Source organism: Anopheles maculipalpis, chromosome X (assembly GCF_943734695.1).
Source record: "Anopheles maculipalpis chromosome X, idAnoMacuDA_375_x, whole genome shotgun sequence".
NCBI classification, from domain to species: domain Eukaryota; kingdom Metazoa; phylum Arthropoda; class Insecta; order Diptera; family Culicidae; genus Anopheles; species Anopheles maculipalpis.
In genome coordinates, this window is record NC_064870.1 from 12,291,664 (window position 1) to 12,315,194 (window position 23,531).

The 23,531-nt window shown below is 42.1% G+C and overlaps 2 protein-coding genes across 4 annotated transcripts in view; one reads left to right on the forward strand and one right to left on the reverse strand.

The window, feature by feature from the left end:
- Positions 1–23,531, reverse strand: part of LOC126560583 (uncharacterized) — a 499,122-nt gene that overhangs the window by 433,449 nt on the left and 42,142 nt on the right. The gene's annotated exons all lie outside the window — the stretch shown is intronic.
- The window catches only part of LOC126568199 (glutamate receptor ionotropic, kainate 2-like), a 113,890-nt gene that overhangs the window by 66,078 nt on the left and 24,281 nt on the right, over positions 1–23,531 (forward strand). For all 3 annotated transcript variants that reach the window (XM_050224659.1, XM_050224651.1, XM_050224644.1), the window contains exons 4-8: positions 1,464–1,553; positions 14,339–14,496; positions 20,592–20,733; positions 20,834–20,992; positions 21,211–21,231. In XM_050224659.1, coding sequence (XP_050080616.1) covers positions 1,464–1,553; positions 14,339–14,496; positions 20,592–20,733; positions 20,834–20,992; positions 21,211–21,231 — 570 coding nt within the window. The remainder of the gene's footprint in view (positions 1–1,463; positions 1,554–14,338; positions 14,497–20,591; positions 20,734–20,833; positions 20,993–21,210; positions 21,232–23,531) is intronic.

A 23,531-nucleotide genomic window follows, 5' to 3' on the forward strand; every position in this document is an offset into this window, starting at 1 on the left:
TATATCAACATCCATAATACGATCATTGTTTTGGGGTGGAGAAGAAGAAAATACTCGGACGGTCGTCATGTGATGGGGAAGAAGAATTTCGTTCTACGGACAACTTGTGGTGGGGAAGTTGAAACTCGGTCTTATAATCGCGACGAGAACGGAACAACGTGATTGCTAGCATTGCGGACCAAAATCTTTCTTTAATCTGACTGTCCAGGCAGTCTGAAGATTCTGGATGAGAATCCTCCTTTTTGGAAAGTTGGAGACATCGAGGCCTTACCTTTGATAGGGGGACTCTCGATGCTCATCGGCGGAGCAAGTCGACCAGGCGACTTTGGATGTTCAGAAGGAATATCCCTTACAGACATGTTGGAGGTTTGAGGCCTTACCTTGGGCAGGGGGACACTCAAACCTCTAGAAAGAATTGAACGCAAGGTTTAGCTTGTTGTACCTTCTCTTTAGGCTGCTCTCTCTCTCTCCCTCGAAGGCTTCCTAGAGTGCTTTATTAATATCGATCGATCGATTGCTGCACTTGCAAGAAATGTGTCGCTATTATTGAACTGATCGATCGGAGCGGGGCGATCGATTGCTGACTCTGCCTAAAATGTGCCGGATATCATTCGTCGTGAAGTTACTTATTTTGTGTTTTGTGTTGCTGACCACTGTCTGGACTCGCTGGTTGTTTTGAACTGATATCACATTGCATTGCGTCACTCGCTAGCCGGGTGCGCTGGTCAGTGTTTGAATGTTCATGTTAAGGCGTGCGCGTGGACAAAATAGCTGAATGTACATTTCTTACGTTCTTGGTTAATGCAGGTTATTTGTTAAAGTGGTGAATTTCTGCTCACCGTATAATGCTACTTAGCGCTTGTTGTATGCGAGATAGTGTATACTCTAGTGAGATGTTTAGCAGATATGCTACAGTTTGCACATAAGGGAATTTATGCGCCTAAATGTATGCAATGAGCACAATAAAACCTTCATATGTTTATTGTGAGAGCAGTCAACTATGCTATAAGAAATTGAAAAGATAGGCCTGCTTAAGGGTTGTTTTGATGCTAAGTCTAATCAAATCTTTATCACCCTTAAAGCAGGCGAACCTCTAGCAAAGGATACACCACTCAACAACTATGTATAGCTACTTAAGAACTTACCGGCGTATCATTCTGAATTAGCTTGGGACTAAAACAATTAGAGATTCAGGAAGGCAATCCGATTTTACCGTATCAACTCAAACAAAAAAACGACTCCGGCTCGAAACGTGACATCAGCTTTTCAAAGCAGAACACTTCATGCACTTAATCGAGCAAAATTGCCTCAAAACAATCGTACAGTACGTTTCCGTAAAGCTCCCGTAAAACCTTAAAGTGCAAACTCCGCATCAACAAAATCCCATCCCGTTTCTACCATAAGCGCTTTACTGCTCTTTACAATAATCTTCCCTCCATTTCTGGGCTTTCTCTGCTTTCCAGATTCCTCACCTGGAAACACGCTGGGATTATCGATTACGGCGGGAAAGCTGCCTGGTCAATTTGTACCCTCATCCGAGCACACTCTCCAAGGTAAGTTTCATTACACGAGCCAGCAAATGGGAAAACATCTTCTCAAGAAACAACGGCAGCCGCAGCAGCCAAGTGTGGAACGCTTTGGTCAAGTGTCGATAGATCACAGCACTGGACAGCTCGGTCAAACTCGGCCCTTGCTTCCCACGTGTCTCACATAGCCGAGCCTCACATTCCAATCCGTCATCCGCCCCGGTGATCGATCTCAACCCCGGTCCGTATCGTTGTACCGGATCGGACCGGTTTGATTGATAGACTACGATTGACTCCTGCCCACGTCCATCGATTGGTCGTCGATTGCTGATGCTGGTGCTGCTGTGAATTTATTTCGCTCAAGTATGCAAGTACATTCCTACGCTCTGGAGGCAAAAACGTAACAGCTCGTTCATGGAGAAAGAGAGAGAGAGAGAGAGAGAGAGAGAGAGAGAGAGAAAGGAATTCACCAAGAAGGCGTATAGTTTCTTCGTAGCCATCGATTGATTTCGATTTCACCGGATCCCTTCCACCACGTAAGTAATTCGGGATTCCGGTCTCCCCTTAGGCAGTGCAGAAAACCCGCACAAAATCTAGCCCGAAAACAATAAATCCAATTACGAAGCAGCACACACAACCAGCACTCGAACAGCTTCGACCACACCCGTCCCGGCTCAAAGATCGATCCTTTCCCAGAGGTGGATATAGGGTTTTCCGGGATGGTGGTTTGCTGAGTACCGGTGCATGCAGTACTGATCATACTGCAGCAGCTTCCAGCAAGTCCAGAAGGCGCAGCTTCTCCGACGAAAGAAAAAAAAAAAAAGCTCTAATCGAAATTTCCAAATGGAGAAAAACTGGTTGCTCCAAAATACGTTCGTTACAGGATTTCCGCAAGCCAGCATAGAGGTTGTTTTTTGTCCCTTGCTGATAATGGTTGGGTATAGGTAGCAAGCGAACTATGCATCCATATACGCCAACGCTTTAATGTCTCTCACATCTCAACATCTCACGCTCCTTCCCTCTCTCTCTCTCTCTACCATCCACAATTAGCTTTCCATTGTAAAGCGGCACTAAACTACTGTTCGTTGCCTTGCTTTGGAAAGAAAATTGGAAATTGGTACCGCAATGGCAAGAGGTCGGCAAAATTGCAACGGGAATGCAAATTTATGCCGAACCACCGTTACCAAAGTTCCGCTGCGAACGAGGTCCATTGTTTTGCATTTATTCAACCTTCCACGCCGTCCCACCCACCTTAGAACCGGTGGCAAAATTGGATCCATCGGTCCCACATACGGAATGCAGCGGCGACCATCGAGCGCAAGATGGCGTTCGAAGAACCGATCGTAGGAAAATGCTTCAGCAAACCTTGAGCCGGCTCGCCGGTCGCATAAAATGTATATTTAATTTGTGTACACAGACATTCCAGCGATGTGGACAAGCTTTCTCTTTACCATCCCAGGCTGGCAGCTCTTGGTGTGTTGGCAGTTTGCGTGTGTGTGTGTGTGTGTGTGTGGAGAGCATTGTTGTTGTTCTTCTGCCCAGGAAACGATGATTCTTTATTCGGAACGCGATGGCTTTCGTTTGTCAGATAATATTTATCCTTTCTAAGCAGATACGTCATACGTGCGGGTTGAATGGTTTTAAGGCATTCGACTATACCGTTTGGCAAGCACACAAGCGCATCGTTTAGTGATAAAATTATAAGGACAATATTTATGCGGAATTAAACCTTGCATTCGCCTGGTGTTGTTTCGATGTGCTTCCGTTTACTTGTAATCGGGTAGAATAATTAGGGGTTTGTTCTGGCAACGATGGTTGTGAAGCAATTTCATCTAAAATTACTCTGAAACAGAATACCAAGTAGGAAATAAGCAGAAATCGTTAGGTGAAAGATGGAGTGGATGAAATTTTCATCACAATAAGCAATTCTAAATACCTTCAAAACACCACTTCAAAGCTCATCGAATTGGTTTTCAGTAGAATTCGAACTTCATTGAAGGTACATTAAATTCTTAACATATTGGTGGTTACTATTTAAAAATACTCAGCTGGGAAGATCCTCTTTGAGCAATCACAAAGAGGTACCTTCTTTATATATATACTTTATATACCGAAGCTACAACAGAACTCGATACGGTGAATACTTAGCTAGGCTGGAGAGAAACATGACCAAAACCCCTAAAGCATTCTGGGCCTTTGTCAATAATAGCCGAAAAACGAATGTAAAACCTAATGTAATTCATTACAACGGACTAACTGGCTCTACTGCATCGGAAATCTGCCAAATATTTGCGACTAGATTCAAGGATGCCTACTCAACACCGGTTGTGGACGTAGAAAAAATCAGTGATGCCCTTAAAAATACACCAGACTGTGTTATGAATTTTAATCTTGCATTAATATCAACCATCGATCTCTTAAAAGCCTTAGAAATGCTGAAGCCTACACCAAAACCAGGGCCTGATGGCATCCCCGCTTTCATATTAAGCCGATGCAAGCAAACTGTTGCACCTATTCTCACAAAGCTTTTTAACTACTCGCTTCATCTCGGTGTCTTTCCGGAAATTTGGAAGAGTTCTCGAATCATCCCGTTCTTCAAAAAGGGTGATAAAACACAAGGAGCAAACTTCAGGGGTATCACATCACTATGCGCAGGCGCCAAGGTATTTGAGAAAGTTATCTACACAAAGCTAACTGTCTCTGCAAGTCACTACATCACCTCGCAGCAGCATGGGTTTGTCCAAAAACGATCCACCGTCACCAATCTCGTCACATTCACTTCGCACTGTCTGCGCAACATGGATAATCGACTACAACCGGATGCTATATTTACCGACATTAAAGCAGCATTCGACAGCATTGACCACAACATACTTCTGGCAAAGCTTGCTAAACTGGGAATTGGGGGAAAGCTGCTAAGCTGGATCACGTCGTATTTAGTTGGCCGAACATACACTGTTGAATTTGCACATAGCTTATCACGTCCATTCATTGCAACATCGAGTGTACCCCAAGGTAGCAACTTGGGCCCACTGCTTTTCACACTCTTCATGAATGACCTAGCCTACGTACTGCCAGCAGATAAATACCTCATGTTTGCAGACGACGTTAAATTGTTCATGACAATACACAAAGACTCCGACCAGCATGAGCTACAACAACACTTAGATAACTTCTACCACTGGTGTATGCGGAATCAACTAAAAATATGCATTGAAAAATGTCAGGTGAAATCTTTCAGTAGATCTCGGGAGACGAAACACCACAGCTACAATATTAATGGAACTCCTATTGAACGAGCAACACATGTAAGGGACCTCGGTATTGTGCTGGACACTAAACTGACATTTGACCGTCATGCCGAAGAAATCATCAGTCGCTGCAATCAACTTCTTGGATTTGTGCTACGCATGTCTAGAGACCTCAAGGACCCCATGTGTCTTAAAGCCATTTACTGCAGCACAGTTCGGTCAGTTCTCGAGTATGCTAGTGTGGTTTGGAACCCATCGACACAACGCCTATCTGACCGCATTGAATCAATTCAACGTAAGCTCTCCCGGTACGCAATCCACCTACTTCCATGGAATCCAGGTAGCCAACATCCCTCTTACGAAAATCGTCTGATGCTCCTTGGCCTGCACCAGCTGAAAGAGAGACGTCGTATTGCCCAGCAACTCTTCATCGCCAACCTGCTTACAGGGAACATTGACTCCCCTGCACACCTCCAACATCTTAACATATATGCTCCCACAACATCGCTACGTACACGCCCACTACTCGCGAGTACACGGCGCCGAACGAACTTTGGGTCAGGCGATCCTCTGACAAAAATGTGTAGAGCATTCAATGAGGTGTACTCACTATTCGACTTCCAGAACTCCATAAAATATTTCAAGGGCCAACTGTTCTCAAGGCGAACGAATTGAATAGTGTTAAAAAATTAAGTATTTATGTACACGCTAGGCTAAGATACGATCATCCGGACTATTATTGTCCTATGAATAAAGTGTAATAATAATAATAATATATAATCCAAGCACGCCAACGTATTTCCCTTCCTATCCAAATCGCTTACCTTCAACCCTAGACATAATTCTTTCAAACAATCTTCGCGAAATCTCTACACCAATTACTTTACATGACCTAGCCTCAGATCATCTGCCGACACTTTTTGAAATCAAAAATACAAAACCCACCAGTAAGCCACCCAGCAAAATTTTTAATTATGCGAAAGGCGATTGGAATGTATTCAAAAAATACATTAATACCAATATTAATTGTTATCATACACATTACAACTCTGTAAATGATCAAAAACAAATTGATTCTGTGGTCGCAGAACTTAACAAAATTATTATTATTATTATTATTATTATTATTATTATTATTATTATTATTATTATTATTATTATTATTATTATTATTATTATTATTATTATTATTATTATTATTATTATTATTATTATTATTATTATTATTATTATTATTATTATTAGTATTATTATTTATTAACGTGTTGTCTGCCTATAGGCTACACTACACTCTTACACTCTACTTAAAATTATTTAACTCTAAACTTAGAGAAATGTGGAGGGAGTTAACAGTTGTTAAGTGCTAAAAGGAAAAAACGGCATACTGGAGCGTAAGGATGGAAGGGAGAGATGGAAATCGAACACCAGAGACGAGGAGTTAAACGAACGCAGTGTCCTCAAAAAAGGATCGTGGCGATCGGCAGACGTACGGCGCCTAGGAATTATCAAAGGGGGACGAATACGAAGGGAACGGTTAGGGACATAGAACGGGATGGAACCAAGCAGATAAGGAGCATCTATACAATTCAACAAGAGGGAAGCGACAAAATAAGTTTGGGAACGTGATCGACGGTCTTCGAGAGAGTCAAGTCTCTGCAACTGACACCTTGACTCGTTACCGGGCAGGGTGGAGGTGGATCTTCCAAGGAATTTGCGAACCGCAAACCTGGTAAAAGACCTCTGCACCCGCTCGATTCGATCCATATGTATCCGAGCCGTTGGTGACCAGATTACTGAGCAATACTCCAGCAATGACCTGACCAGCGAACAGTACAGCGTTTTCAAACGCAGAAGATTCGAGAAGTCACGAGCAATACGCTTCAGGATACCCAGTGTTTTCCAGGCTCTAGCAACCATAGAGTCGATGTGGGACGTTAGGGTATGGCCACTATCGAGCCATACGCCTAAGTCCTTGACCAGCGAAACCCGGTTGACTAGGACCTGGTCCAGCACAAAAGAATAGAGGAAAGGAGTGCGGGAACGAGTAAACGAAATGATTTGACACTTCACAGGACAAAGGGTGAGAGAGTTATGAGCACACCAAGAGGAAAAACGGTTAAGAACAGTTTGAAGGAAAACGCAATCCGCACCCGATGAGATTGGGAAAAAGATTTTCACATCATCGGCTTAGCAAATAAATCTATCTTGTGGCAAGACAGAAGTAATGTCATTAAGGAATAGGACGAACAATAGAGGACTTAAGACACTACCCTGGGGAACACCGGCCCCAGAACAGAAGGAAGTAGAGAAATTAACATTTAGTTTAACACGATATGAACGCTCACTTAGAAATGACTGCAACAAGGAAACAATTATGCTGTTGATCCCTAATTGTGACAATTTCTCAAGAAGTAACTCATGAGGAACGCGATCAAACGCGGATTTGAAATCCGTGTAAATAGCGTCGACTTGAGGCACAACATCAAGATGAGTCAACACGAACGACGTAAAACACATGAGGTTGGAGGAAGTGGAACGTTTAGGAACAAACCCGTGCTGTTGAGGGATGACAAGACTACGTGAAACGTTAAGGATACAGGCATGCAAGACATACTCAAATACCTTGGCAAATGCACATAAAAGTGAGATACCGCGATAGTTCGAGACAATGGAGGGATTTCCCTTCTTAAGTATAGGAACAAGCCAAGCTTGTTTCCAGACCGAAGGAAAAACGGACGAACACATAGATAAACGGAATAACTTTAGTAACAGAGGGGCGAAAACAGTACTACATTTTTTCACAACTACAGCAGGGATACCGTCAGGACCAGAAGAAAAGGATGATTTGAGTTTGTTAATGGCGAGGAGTATTGCATCGATCGTAATAAGAGAGGAAGGAGTAGTGTTTGAAGTCTCTGAAATATGTGATCTAACTGAAGTAATTAGAGGCTGACTTTTCACAGGAGCACAGAAATTGGAGGAGAAATGCTCAGCAAAAAGGGCGCAGATATCAGAGCTATTGTCAACCGACACATCTCCGAGCGACATAACAGTGGGAATGGAGGCGGTTTTGCGCTGACTCTTGACGAAAGCCCAGAAGGAATTAGGACGGGAATGAAGACGGATTTGGAGTATGTGGAGGTAACGGGAATATCGTGCCCGATTGTATATGCGATAAGCATAAGCTGCGTATTTAAATGTCACGTGGTGATGATGTGAATATATGATGATGTGAAATTATATATGATGCCCATAACATAGCCGTTCCTACTATAATTTCTGGGCAATATAACATAGTTATGCCGGAGAAAATACTCAAATTAATTAAATGTCCGAAATATGTATCGAAGAAAATGGCAAAGGCACAGACATTCTTTAGAATTTAAAAACTCGTACTATTATATTAGCAAATTGATACATGAAAAACTTTACGACTTAAGTAATGAGAATTGGGGTAAAAATCTAATAGATATCAATCTAGATAATCAAAATAAGAATAAGCTTTGGAAATTTGTAGAAATCTTAAAAAATAAAAAAAACCATTCCTCCGCTAAAGGTAGACAATGAAGTACTAATTGGCGCCTCAGAAAAATGCGAGGCTCTCAAAAACCAATTTGAAAACGCTCACAAAATAACTCATGCTTTCATAAGTCCAGTAGAAAAGAAAGTGTTGTCTACGAACATAACCTTTCTGAAATCCCATAAAACGGTGGAGACTAATAATTGGAACTTTGTAAAACCAAACGAAATCAAACGCATAATTCATAACCTGAAAACCAAAAAGGCAAAGGGTTGGGATAATGTGAATAATAATACTCTTAAAAGATTACCAAACAAAGCTATTGTTTACCTTAATATAATTTTCAACAGTTGTTTGAAACTTGGATATTTTCCAGATGTATGGAAGAAAGCAAAAATAGTTGCAATACCAAAAGCTGGTAAGGATATGAGTAAACCGGAAAACTATAGACCAATAAGCTTATTGAGCTGTGAGGGAAAGATATTTGAAAAAATATTCTGTGCCCGTCTCCGTTCCTTCCCGAATGATTACAATGTGATACCGAACTATCATTTCGGCTTTCAACCTGCCATCAAATACACAGATTGAAAAATAACATATTACATAACAGCAATACGGCCAGGCCGTCCCTCATGAATAAAAAAAAAAAAAAATATTACATAACCGAATATTTAGAAAATCAACCAGCTTGGTACTTTTGGATGGAGAAAAGGCTTTCGATACGATATGGCACCAAGGCATGATATATAAACTGATACGTTATAAATATCCTCCATATTTGGTCAAAATAATTAAATCATTCCTTGAAAATAGACAGAACAGTGTCCACATCGGAAACATTAAATCAGAAACATTTGCACCCAAAGCTGGTGTACCGCAAGGTAGCATTTTATCGCCACTGCTGTTCAACATTTCAGATATCCCATCTATGAGTAACTGTGAACAATATTTATACACTGACGATTTTGCCATCACAGCATCATCAAAACAACCAAAAACAATTATCAGATCGCTAAACGACGCATTAAAGCGGCCAAGTAAATTCTGCATTAAATGGAAATTAAAGGTAAACGGCAACAAATCTGAGGCTATTTTCTTCACTAAATACACCAGTCAACGAAAACTTCCGCAACGTTACATACATATAAATAACACAAATATTCCTTGGAAAAAACATTCAAAATACCTAGGCGTAACCTTGGATGATCGTATTAGCTTTAAAACACACCTAGAAAATTCTGTTGAAAAAGCTGAAAAAACAATGAAATGCTTATACTCACTCGTACATCGAAAATCAAAATTGAATCTAAGCAATAAATTGCTTATTTATAACGCGTGCTTCAGACCCCAATTAACTTACGCTGCTCCCGTATGGAGGAGCTGCGCCAAAACAAATTTAAAGAAACTACAAATTTGTCAAAACAAAATGCTTAAAATAATTTTAAAATGTTCCACCATGGTACCGTACTGAGGATCTGCACAGAAGAACAAACTCTCAACGTATTGTAAATTATGTTTCAAAATTATCCATTTTGCGAAAATATTATTTTAAATGTAGGATGAGTGAAAATGAGTGAAAATCAACCAAACAAATTGTAAAATTCAATACTCGGTTATGCTAAGAAAAATGAACCAATGAGGAAAGATTCTTAATTAATTAATTAATTTATTTATTTATTTATTTATTTATTTCAAACGAAATATCTGCCGCTAGGGCTACATATAAGTGACTTAATTGCTAAATGATTTAAAAATTAAACCAAACTAAATACACAGAGGCTAAAATGGACGACAATCGATAGGCTTCAGTCAAACTAGGCATTGCAGAAACAACAAACAGAAAGGAAAAAAACTACTACACGGATGGAAAGAACGAATCAAAGAATTGTAGGAGGAGGCGTTGGAAAGACTGATGGGAAAGATGAAAATCAAATAGGTGAGAAGCATTGTTAAACGCCTGAAAACATTGAAGTAGAGGATCACTGGAACCATACATGGTCCGTCTCGAAGGGATAAACAAAAAATTCCGCTGCCGCAGCACACGAGATGGAGCGTACATATGAATTCTAGATAATAGAGCAGGCGAGTCAATTACGTTTCTTAGCAAACCACTTATAAAAGATGCTTGAGAGAAAGCACGGCGATCGTGTAGCGACATTAAGCAAAGTAACCTGCAACGTGCAGGGTACGAAGGAAGGATACTTGACGATCTGCCTAAAAAGCGTTTCACTGCTAACCGCGTAAAATTACGCTGGACTTTTTCGACTCTAGTGCTCCAAGTCTGACTAGTCGGGCACCAAACAATGCTTGCGTATTCGAGAATAGGTCGAACCAAGCTGCAGTACAGAGCTTTAAGACAAAGTGGTTCCCGAACATCCTTAGACATCGTACAGATCGTTCCTAAAACCTTGTTAGCTCGGCTGACAGTGTAATCGATGTGATCACTGAATGTTAACTTATCGTCTAGGAGAACCCCAAGGTCACGAACAACATTCACACGATTTAGAACCGCAGAATCCAACATATAATTGAATATAATACAATTTGTAGAGCGAGCAAAAGATATACAGGAACATTTATCAATACTTAAGGAAAGAAAATTAACGGAACACCAGGAGGAGAAACTGTCTAGGGAGGATTGTAAGGACGAGCACGAATCAAGATCGGTTATACGACAAAAAATTTTTATGTCATCCGCAAACATTAAGTGAGCCGATGAAGGAAGAACATAACTAACATCGTTAACAAACAGAAGAAAAAGAAGGGGACTCAGCACACTACCCTGGGGAACCCCAGACGAACAGTGAAACTCGAATGAAACACATGATTTAAACTTAACTCTGCTTACACGAGCATGTAAGTACGACTGTAACCAAGCCAGTAAACCAGGAGAAAACCCCAGACGTTTCAGTTTGGCTAAAAGCAATGTATGTGGTATTTTGTCAAACGCAGCTTTAAAATCAGTGTATACTGCATCAAATTGGAAGCCTCTATCAATGCTGGTTAAAGCAGAGGAAACAAAATCAACCAGATTAGTGGAAGTGGAACGACCAGGCATGAAGCCATGCTGAGTGGGACTAATCCAAGAATTGACTTGACCCATCAGTTGGGTGCGTATTACCGATTCAAATACTTTACTAAAGGCAGACTGATTTGTAATACCACGATAATTATGGATTTCAGCTCGATCACCCTTTTTAAACAGGGGCCTTATCCATGTCATTTTCCAAGCGTTTGGAAAAGTACTTAAGGATAAAGATCGCTCAAAGAGAAGAGTAAGAGGATAGGCAAGAGACTCACGACAATAAAACAAGGCTGCAGCGGGAATACCATCAGGACCTGGGCCATACGATGGTTTAAGTTTATCTAAAGCACGTGAAACACAATCAACACTAATAGCGAAAGAATCGGCAGGTAATATATTCTCAGGAATATAGGAAACACTAGCTTCCAAGCATCGCGTGCCCGATAATGGTTTCTCAAAAACGCTAGAGAAATGGTTAGCGAAAAGATTACAAATGTCAACTGGACACTCAGCTTGCATATCGCCTAGGTACATATTGCAAAGAAACCCGTTGTTTTTTTCTACTAGAATTTATGTAACGCCAAAACGACCGTGGATGCACGCGGAAACGAGATTGAAGTCTCAGAACATAAGCTCTAAGGCGAGATCTATTATGTGATCTATATGCAGCGGCAGCAATTTTAAATAATCTTCGAGCGAACGCTTTCATTTCACAGGCTATCAGAAAAACAGCTAGTTGCATACATGATAGGAATACATGATCAACAAGTATTTGTAAGATTAATTAGTAGAGAGATAGCATTACAGGAGTCTTCCATCTTCTTCTTGAGGTAACAACCTACTTTGCCACTTGGGCCACGGAACGGTTTAACAGACTTACTTAGATTAGAAAAATTCTCTCGTCAATCTCACTGCGTACAGATAGTTTTAAATTATTCAAAAGTCGTTGGATATACGAATTTAAAAAGAATTTTTCATCCATCTTTCCTGCTTTGCATCAATATCTGCTCATAGGTTTATTATTTACAGGAAAAATAAATCATCGATATTCCCTTTTGATAGCTCACACCACCAAGACGTCTCACTAAGAGGAAGTGCAAAATCCTTCAACAAATTCCTCCATACAATAGCTCAACAACGGTGGCAACGTCGAGGATCACTCGCGCCCACACAACAATTACCTTCCGTCTGGTGGGGGAGTTCATTCGCACGCGGCCGTCACATTATGGTTTTTGACTGGTGTAACGGGCTCGAACAGTTTTCTTGAACCATCCTCGTCCCTGCCATGGGGAGAAGTGTAAATAGATACTTATCGACAAAGAACCCGATGGCTACAGTGACTACCAATGAAATAAGACCACCTGTTTTTACAGCGAGTAAAAATGAGATAGATAAGTGAGTCTTCAACGAAACGACCTAGTTTTTTTTTTTGTAAAAGTTTATTGAACATTTAACAAACACGTTAGCAATACGGCCTGGCCGTCACTTATGAATAAAAAAAAAAAAAAAAAAAAATTTACAAACACGTTCCAGCCGGTGGATGAATCAGGATATCGGTTTTATTTCCTTTTGTTCGGTTCAAATGACAGAAAAGCTTAAACATACAAGGGCTGACAATAAAGAAAGGTCTCCAATTTTTTTTTCATAGAAAATGACATTTATTTACAAAAAGCGATACACCGTTGGAAAGGCCAAGGTCTTGGCTACTTTTCTACATAATCGCCATTTTTTTCCAACACCTTGCGCATCCGCACAATTAATTTGTCTATGCCGGCAGAATACCACTCTCCGTCCTCCTCGCGCAGCCAGGTGTTGGCCTCTTCCTGAACCTCTGCGTCACTTTCAAACTTCTTCCCTCCGAGATGTTTCAGGGCGGGGAACATGTGGTAGTCACTTGGGGCCACGTCGGGGAAGCTTCTCTTCCAAGTCCCTAATTGTCGCACGGCGGTTTTTGAGCATTTCTGCCTCCACTGCTTGAACAATCGCATCCGAGACCGACGGTCGGCCACTTCTCTCCTCGTCGTGAGCATTAGTGCGCCCGGAATTGATCTCGCGGCTCCACTTACGCACGTTTTTTTATGTCCATACACTTTTCCCCGTAAACTTCAACTAGTTGACGATGGATTTCAATAGGTGTCACCTTTTTCGCACTCAAAAAACGTATTACAGAACGCAATTCGCACTTGGACGCTGAAGCGAGGGGTACCTCCATCGTTGACGGCTGCTCAGCCAAGACTGAGCGGTCGGGGAAGCCTCACCCAGCAGCAAAGTGGTAGTGGGGGAACCAAGGAACACGGCGCTGTTGCCAGATTTCGCCTAGCGCGTGATCCGGCGAAGTTGCAGCGTTGGAGGCCTTACTTTATTGTCAGCCCTCGTTTTAAACTCTAAAATAAGACAATCCATCATTTTTTAAATTCAAACAAAAATTCTTGATTGTTTTTGGCATCCCTTCTTCACGATTTTCAACTGTAGGAATGGTTACGTTTGTTAATAAAAAAGCTAGATTTTTTTGGGTGGAAAACCACTCAACGTTAATGCAGGTATTTTTGCAGTACCGAAAGATCGAAATCATTTTTTGGAAAAGTGGACCTGAAAGAGGTTTTATATTATCGGCCGTCACTGTACATGTATGTACGTGTGGTGCGCTTTAAACAACCGGCAAGAGCACTTACCCTTCAGAAGAAGCTCGCATGACACAATGTAACAGCTCTTGCACCTCTGCAAAACCCCGGACGGGCGATGGATTCTACTGAGACAAAAGCATCAAAATGCAAACAAGTGGCCCAACGAGATACTTCAGTAACGTCGAGTTCCGTTCCGGGGTTCCTTAGCGTGCGGGATAATCTCGGGTACACCAATCATCAACAGTCATTACATGATGAAGCAACACTTCAAGCAGGACATTGCTCGATCAATTTAGAGCAAGTTTGGTGCACTATGTCGCTACTTCAACTCATTACCTCTCTTCCTCTCTCACACACACACTCTCTTTCTCTTTATATCTTCACCCTCTCAGGCATACGTTGATTTGGTGGCAGCATGGGGCTGGAAGTCGTTTACCATCATCTACGAAACGAACGAAGGTTTGGTGCGCATGCAGGAACTCCTCAAGGCACACGGACTCTCGGACTACCCAATCACCGTGCGGCAGCTGAGTGATTCTGGCGATTACCGGTATGTGTCCAGACGACCTATCCGAACCCCAACATATCTTCCCCATTGCAACCATACACACGGACACGGAAATTTCCGCAAGTATCGTGAAAGTTTCATACGCTTTTCAGGAAGTCGTCGTACACGCCACACGCGTAAGGTTACGCTAACAAACTACACATTAATTTAATGCCACACGAGTAATTTTAATTTATAAATTATTTAACAACCTTTTAAGCAATACGGCCTGGCCGTCCCTCATGAATAAAAAAAAAAAAAAAAAACAACCTTTTACTCCATCTTTACACCACCAGCCACCAAGGGGGAACGGGGGTTGATAGTTTGTCGTTTTGAAGGAAGTTTCCACAAAACTTTTACCCTCACGTGGTATTTGGATCTGGGCCCTGAGTATTTTCTGCGTGAAGCAGAACGAGCAGAAGGATAACAAGCAAACAAACAGAAGCTTGTAGAATGGGAAATCTTGCACTAAGTTTTCCACCCCACAGATGGTGAAAAGCGGGAGTGTTCCGATTTTGCAAATGGCGAGGAATGCATCAACTTACAGGTAGAATAAGTCCTGTAGAACTCTTTCAATTTTTGCCGGAACACGCACACCACCACTACTATACAGAAGTTTTAACTATTCCTAATATGTGTCTACTATTTGTCGTGTGTGTGTGTGTGTGTGTGTGTGTGTGTGTGTGTGTGTGTGTGTGTTTGTGTTTGTGTGAACAAACCCTCGCGCCAAAGACACAAATACCCTACAGCAGTTGCAATTAAACACGTTTATTGGAGACGACTTCTGAAGCCCAGGCTAATGACTGTAAAACGATCCTGTTGATATTGAATGATCTCGATTGGGGAGTGCATGCATTCTAGCCATAAAAGCCCACACTTACAACCACCGCACCAGCGTACGAGAAATTAATTTCTCTGTGCGTGGGAGCTGTTCCATCTATCCGGATGGTGAGGCACCCGGATACGCTAAGCTGCAAAACAGGTGCAACCTCCACCTGAACCTTCCGGGCATGGAGTTTGACTTCGAACACAAGTTACTCATTTGTCAGCTGGTGCTGATGACAAGGTGTCGTGTAGGTGTGTAAAGGTTCTGATAACTTAAAACCTCGTTTTCCCGCCATCATCAAACCGAGCAATAACAATCGCAGCGCAGGCAAGGCAACAGCAGTTTAATATCGAACGACAGACCGTGTGTCATCGGGAAGGCAGTAGCGCACATTTATCATCCACCAAATAGTGTCCCCTGAGTACTGTCCTCATGTCGTTCCTTCTCTTGACCCTGCTCCTCCCTTCCCTCACCCTGATTACACCTTCTAGCAAGCAACAGAAATGGTACGCAGCACCATCGTATCGTTTTTCCCGGTGGGCATTTTTATATTTCACTGCCTGCTGCGGTATCTCATTAAATGTGTACTGTGGCGTTCGCGCCTGCACCCGCTTGGAACCGTTCTAGTACAGTTCAAACAGTGCTCCAAATGAGCCAACCGCTTCGTTCAGGGTGGACCACCCTTGAGCTGGGAGCGCTGGATTGTAATCATGTCGACGGTGGAAATGACCTCCCGGTGGAAATGCGGTGACACCGGTCGCCTGTTTGCTGGTTGAAGTTGGTGTTTTTTTTTTTTGGGTTTTTCGCAGACAACAGTGCTGCGCGTAACGTTATGTGACACGTACATTAAGGTAAAAAAAATGGCATCATCGCCTGGCAGTATGCAAAGCGCTTTACATTAAAGGTTTATTTTAGTTTTAAATTGGGAAAATATAGCTTCAAAGACTATTGAAACCAGAAGAAAATAAAAATTAAAAGTACTGGAAAAAAAGTACGGAGTCTGTCAAATTGCTCTAGACGGCCCGATTTAAGTCCGTACTTGATGTAATTCGTTGTACATACTTTCAGGCGTTAAATTGCATTGTGGAAAAAGCACACTCTAATGAGCCTATTGTCTAAATATTAAAACAAACAAAACGGAAAATTTCACATAACAGTCAATTGCTAGCATTGTTACGCACACTGTGGCACTTGTATATACAATATTAGTGTAGCCTCTTTCGCAAATCAACTTCCCGTACACGGCCAGATGCAGCACTTCGCAACGCACCGGTACCTGATGAATTTCTGATGAGGACGTAACCCAGCTTACGATGAATGTTGCGCATCGTACTTCATTAACTGCTAACCTAACGCCCCCCTCCCCCTCCCCTCTCCAACTTCCCCTTCTCTTTTCCCCATACAAGCAACCACACAGTGTCGGTGCCTTGGGTCCCTAGAAGCACAGGTGAAATTTATATGAATTTTCAAATTGAAATTTGTTTCAATTGCCCGACCTTTTGAAAATTGGACTGCGGAAGGTCCCGAGGTGCGTGTGTCCTAATATGGTGCACACGTGCATGATGGAGTCAAACGCTGATGAACGTGGATGAAAAGTTTGCGACCGATTCTGTTACATCTGTGCACCAAGCCTTTACGCAAGTCATCTGGCTGTATGTCACTCCTAGGGTATAAAAGAGGGCATAATGAGGAGAAGAGGAAGGAGGATCAGCAACACGGTAAATTCCCAAACCGATACACGAGGGATCGCGCGTATCGGGCCGTGAAAAAGGTCATAATTCTTGCACTACACCAACCCTCACCCTCTAGCGCCCCACGACCTCCCGAGAACTCAACCGCTCATTGAAAATGTTTTCCTCGTTGTTACCGGCACGTAGCCTTTTGCAATTTGCAAGGGGGCGAGGGAGTGGGTGGGGGAAGGGGGCGAGGTAGCAGAAGGCGGAACAAGCCCACCCCATGAAATGGAGGTCAAATTTATGTTTTTAACACATGTACGCACTCATACAACTTTACATCGAACGAAAGCTTTTCTCTCTTTCGCTCTCTTCACTCATTTTCGTTCTATATTTTCATCCCTTTTTTTTTGTGCTTTATTTTACCCTCCTCAATTAGTCATAATGGTGTGTTTGCATACGTGTCGTCGAGCGAAACGAGTGGACCGGGAAAATTTACTACATCAAACAAAACCGCACGATCCGTTGCGTAGGTGTGTGTGTGTGTGTGTGTGTGTGTGTGTGTGTGTGTGTGTGTGTGTGTGTGTGTGATATTTTTGCCAAACTCCCATTTTCTTTTCGTGCGTATTTTGAGGCACACTAAAGGGAGAAAGGAAACACAAGATGCGGAAGGAAAAAATCCACGAAAAACGAAAATATGAAAAACTTCACACTCATACACCACCAAGAATGTTTTGCAAGCTAAAAAAAAAAGAAAACAGTAAAAAATCAACACAAAAACAGATAATGAATGTCCAGTAGGCTTCCCCAGATCGTTCATGCTGTTTGGTGGAAGTTTTTCGCGACCTTCGTTCGCTTGTTTGTAAGCTTTTTTGTTTTTGTTTTGTTTGTTGTCATTCTATCGCTATTTTTCGAGCTTGTTTTTCTTTTTCCTCCTTTTTTTTATTACACCTTTGCCCACAAAAAAAGAAGCTTGGGAACAATGGAACCGGATCGGCTTAGGTTGTTTTTTTTGTTGTTTTCCAACCTCTTACTCATCTCGTGCTTCATACCACCCTCACATCCAAATCCCTCACCCTCACCTAGAAAAAAGGTTTTATAATAGTATAACGAATGCGCTAAAATGTTTCCCCAAACACATACACACCACGTACATACACAATGTTTTCCCAAGCATGGGGAAAAACAACATATGTATGTTTTACGCATTGCAGCTCGGAACCCTCGGTGACACTCTCCGACACCATGCCACACGGGACACTGGACAGTATGGTTTCATTTTGTTTCCGTTTGTATGTGCGTGTGTGTGTGTGTGTTTTTTTTTATAGCGCTCAGTCCTTTTTTCGGTACATCTCCCACCGGATGGAGGCGCCCAGTACTTGGAGTCGAGTTGTGGTTTTTCCCGCTATTTATCGCTCCCCACACGGTACTAGGGTAGTAAATTTTTATCACATGTATGTAGGTCTTTGTGTTTGAATTTAACTGACAGTTTTATTTAAATAAAAAAAGTTCATAAAATTATTATGTTTTATTTGTGAAGAATCTGCACTGTTCAGGAAAAATTTTTCAAAATGTATTAGACACGCGTTTAATTGAGCTATAATTAACGTCAACCAAAAAAAAGCTTTAATCCTTACAGCGCTCATTATCTACTTCACTCAAATACACGATCTTGCTACTGCCGGGAAAGCATTGAATCGATTTTACTGCCATGTTCCGGGATGGCCCGTTTTATCCCGTTCATAGTCATTCGAATAGCGCGGCTAAAGCGCTTCTAATTTGCATTTGATTCGTCGATATCCTTGCTCATCGATCGATTCATCCTGATGTAAGCGGCTCATCTGCTTGCTCCGTGTACATGGAACATCCATTGTTTCCATCGGAACACGAACGGCACGGTTCCGGTGCACCGAGGTACCGATGACCGGAGGATGAAGCTTACCACATTATGACTTTGTTACATCTGCCAGTCCACTTTACGCAATTTGACGCACACACACGCAATCGAAGCTGTGGACATGTATGCTACATTTGCCACAAGCATGATTGGACAATTCTTCGAACATCGATAGAGTGGTGCTCACTGGCCGCTGCTTTTGCTTCATTGGAACCCTTTTTTGCGACTAAATAAAGCTTCATCCTGCTAGAGATAAGTCTTTCTTCCTGCGCATTTTATCATGCGGAGTTTTCATGCGGATGTATGTTGATTTGCGGAACAATCGTTAGAAATTACGTTTTGATTCGATATAGTTCGGGTTCGAGGGATATTTAATAATCCTTTCCCCTTATTTTCATTCTAATAATTCATTTTCGTATTCATTTACTGTAATCCGTCCCTATAACCTAATCACTCGACGCAGATCGAATTGTTGTACTGAAATACAGAGAGAGATATATTTGTTAGTGTACGATGGGATCTTTCATCATTCAAAATCGAGTAGAAATGTGCACGTAAACGTTAATTTTAGACAGAAATGGTTAGAAATTCTCCTTTTTTAAAATAAACAGTTAGATAGATTAGATCAGTTAGATAAGCGGATAAAATTTAGCTCAATCTTCGTTCGCGATAGTGCCAAAGGAGATAACCATTGGGAGTTACGGGAGAGTTATGAATAGTACAAGTACAAGTACAACTACTGCGAACACGTTTGATTTCAAAAAATACGAGAATATAATTAAATAATTTGTACAACAGTTAACACCAGCACATCCTTTTGTAGAGAATTATCTACTCAACACTACATAAAATGCGCCGAATAGTATGCAATGTGAGAACACGTTAGCTATGAAAGACATGAAAACTACGCCGAAAAGTATGCAATTTCAAATCATTTTTAATGTTCCCTTTTTCCAGCCTCGTTCTTTGAATTCTTGAAGTATTTCAAATACACTTTTACACCTTTTTGATGAACTAGCTGAAGTGATCTGAAACTTACCATTGTTTATTTATTATTGAGTATGATGCCACGTCGCCGTACTTTCAAAATGATAACTAATGACACTTCGCATTAGTTTCCATCAGAAAATATAAAGTTGTAAATGTTTTGCTCAACATTGGTGAATTCAAAAACAAATTTGTTAGAAATTCACCAAGGACAACTTCTAAATTAAGTAAACGTTTAGAATGTAACTACCCCACTGGTGTCTGAAGCAAGAGAAGCGGAACTACTTCGCCTTTAATTAAATGCAAAGTTCCAAGTACTCATCATGGGCAACCACATTCTGCCGCATTTTTATCTCCTCTGTCAACTTAAATGGCCCTCGAAACGGCACGCTGACGACAACAGTGTACTCTAGAAAACACTAACCTCAACCACGACACGAGTCGACGGAAACCGGGTTACATCTTTACCATAATCGTGAACCACACACACACACACGTCAAGTGATGACCACGAAGTTTACCTACATATTGCCCACAAGTTCACAGTCGCACAAAATGGCCGCCGGGATGAGTGTTGTCCACTTGACCACCATCTCCAAACCGGCGCACCGGTCATTAACGCGTTTTCGATCATCAAACCCCCGTTCGCCAGCTAATGCTTGCCCGAATTCAATGACGCTAATGTGTTCGTGCCTCTTTTCTTTGTGTCGTTCAGCCCGCTGCTGAAGCAGATCAAAAACTCGGCCGAATCGCACATCGTACTGGACTGTTCGACCGAGCGAATTTACGAGGTGCTGAAGCAGGCGCAGCAGATCGGCATGATGAGCGACTATCACAGCTATCTCATCACGTCGCTGGTAAGTTTTTTAGGGTTGAGCAACGCCACCTCTCCCTCCCATCCCAAAAAAACCTACTCCAGCAGCTCACCAACTCATCTACCAATGATTTGGGGCACAGGATCTGCATACCATCAATCTGGACGAGTTCAAGTACGGTGGTACCAACATCACCGCATTCCGGCTGGTCGATCCTGAAAATCCCGAGGTAGCACAAGCCATCCACAACTGGACCATCGGTGAGGCTCGGCTCGGCAAAAAGGTTGACTTCAAAACTGCGGTAAGTGTGCCTTCTCCCTGTCATCTCTAGCCCTCTTACGGTTGATTCACTTCATAAATCACGGTCCTTCCATCCGTTTACCTTACTCTCGCCGGCCGGGATGCACAAAAATGGGTTTATGTGGTCATATCTGGGCGTGTGGTGGGCTGATTTGGATCATCATGAAAATCACCATCATCATCAACATCGTCATCGCCGACGGTGTTCAACAAAACTAGGAAAACGTGACCGTGATCAAGGTGAGTTACGCCTGAAAGTATGCTATATCCCCGGGACGAACCACATACACACACACATACACAAATGCATAGACCGGAGTTCGGACGACGATCCTGGGTCATGGTTGAATTATTCCTACAAGGGTAGAAAAATCTTGGCCAACCAGACAACCGCATCCATCCGCATCAAGCAAGTTGGAAAGATTGCGTCCTACGGACCGAACTCGGACAACTTTCAGCCATCAGGCGAGTGACATTATTTCAATTTGCCCGTTTTCTCCAAATTTGGCGTCGGGTTTATGTAAGCTTCGCTTGGTTGGAAAGCATCAGGAAGGAAGCTGAGCGGTGGGTAACAAAAAGGACAAGGAAGCAATAAAAATTCATACACCCAGCCAAGACTTCCGAATGGTACAATCTAAGAAGCAAAAACACAAAAACACACATACACAAGCAATAGCGATGAAGCGAAATGGAATATAGCTTCCCTGTTTGCACCTTTCCATGAAGTTGCGAACGGTGGCAGGGAAGTCCACCCACAAGGGATGTCAGTATCCGGCAGAACTTTGGTCGTTTTAGGTAGAATACGTCACTCGACGGTTGTCGTCTTCGTCGTCGTCATTTCCGGTTAATATTCTTTCCGGCTGTCCTGACGCTTGACCGAACGGTGACATCCTATTTTTTTTTTTGTAAGCCTCCGTACCTCGCCCAAAGCTCAGCATTTTTTTTTTCAAAATGACGCAGGAAAATGACTGCGAAGAGAAAACTGAAACTCATGCGCCACTGTAGGCAGAACGGTGCCAGTCACCAGCGGCAAGAACAGACGGAAATTGGAACGGCGAACTCTGGTGGTTTGTTATATTTAGCGACCATCTTGCTTTATTTTCTTTCGTCTCCATTCTCCCATCAAGCTCGCCAATCACGGTGCAGTGAAATCTGTCAATCAAGTCCACGGCGCTGGGTGGAAGAAATTTAATGTAAATATCAATGAATCAGGTTGGATGACCAGAATGGTTAAATGTTTGAAGGAAATCGGCGATTTTTTTTTAAACGAAATAAGACAAACTATGGTAAAAAAAAGAATGTTGGTATTCTTATTAATTTTACACGAGAACCATACAGCTTTGGTATAAACCTAAAAATACCCATTCATTTTAGCTTTGGTATAAAGCTAAAATAACCCATTTATCCTTATCAGTTGAGGTTTTCGAGTGACTCACATCATACCTAACTGATTGGAAATGTCGTGTGAAAACTGACAATACTACCTAAGATGCAATTTTTTGCTTATCGGGTGTTCCACAGGACAGTAATCTAGGGCCTTTGCTGTTTATGCTGTTCATAAAATGAACAATGGTAAATGAAGAAATGGTAAAGAAATCGATGACTGTATAAAGCATGCATGCTTCGTTTGTTCCCTCAACTTTAGAATTTAACGTCGTGTCTTGATCGTCCCATTCAGCTGTTTGGACTAGACTAGAATTAGAACACTTATTAATATACCGTGGATTCGTCATACTGCACATGTAAGTTATCTTGGTCGCTGTTCTCTCTTAGGCTTACAACATTTATGTCATACACGACATGTAGCTTCACCTCAAGTAGCAAAACCTTCATATCAAAAACTATATCAAATGAAATTGAACCACCATATTAAGAGGGGTTTCGAGGGTATAATGGACAAGTTCACCGAGATATTGATCTGTTAAGGTACATCATTAATTAATTCTGCGAGATATTGAATCGCTCGGATGCTGTCGTTTGTTTGTTCGATATTTTTATGCTTACTTAATTGCGGTCTTCGGAGCCTGGCGATCCTAATTCGCTGCACAACAGTTCGTACTGTCCTTTCACAAATACGGGTCTAGAGATCCTTCTGAGCATTGGAAGTGGCTCCATCCAGGGACACCCACGTTAGCTTGTACTTACCAGATTATTCGCAACCGCGAACTAGACCAATCTACCACCATTGTTGTCCCCCAGGATGATTTTGAGGTCATGCCTGGGGCAACTATCCATGATTTTGGTGAGGCGGCCGTAGAAAAGGTCCTTCTCCTCTTCGTCTTTGTCTTCGGTAGGGGTGTGAACGTTTATGCGCAGGATGCATAGCCTATCAGCTATAGCCCTGGAGCCGATGATAACAGATTTCAGCCGGGGACCTACGACGAAACCCGTTCCGAGCTCGTGTTAGCGGTCGTTGCAGCTATAATAGATGTCATAGCGTTGACTGCCACGTCCTCTTTGCAAACCGCTCCCTAGTCACTGCATTTCCTGTAGTGCTACAAGGTCCATGTCCAATGTGGCTAGGGTATCATCCAGTTGCT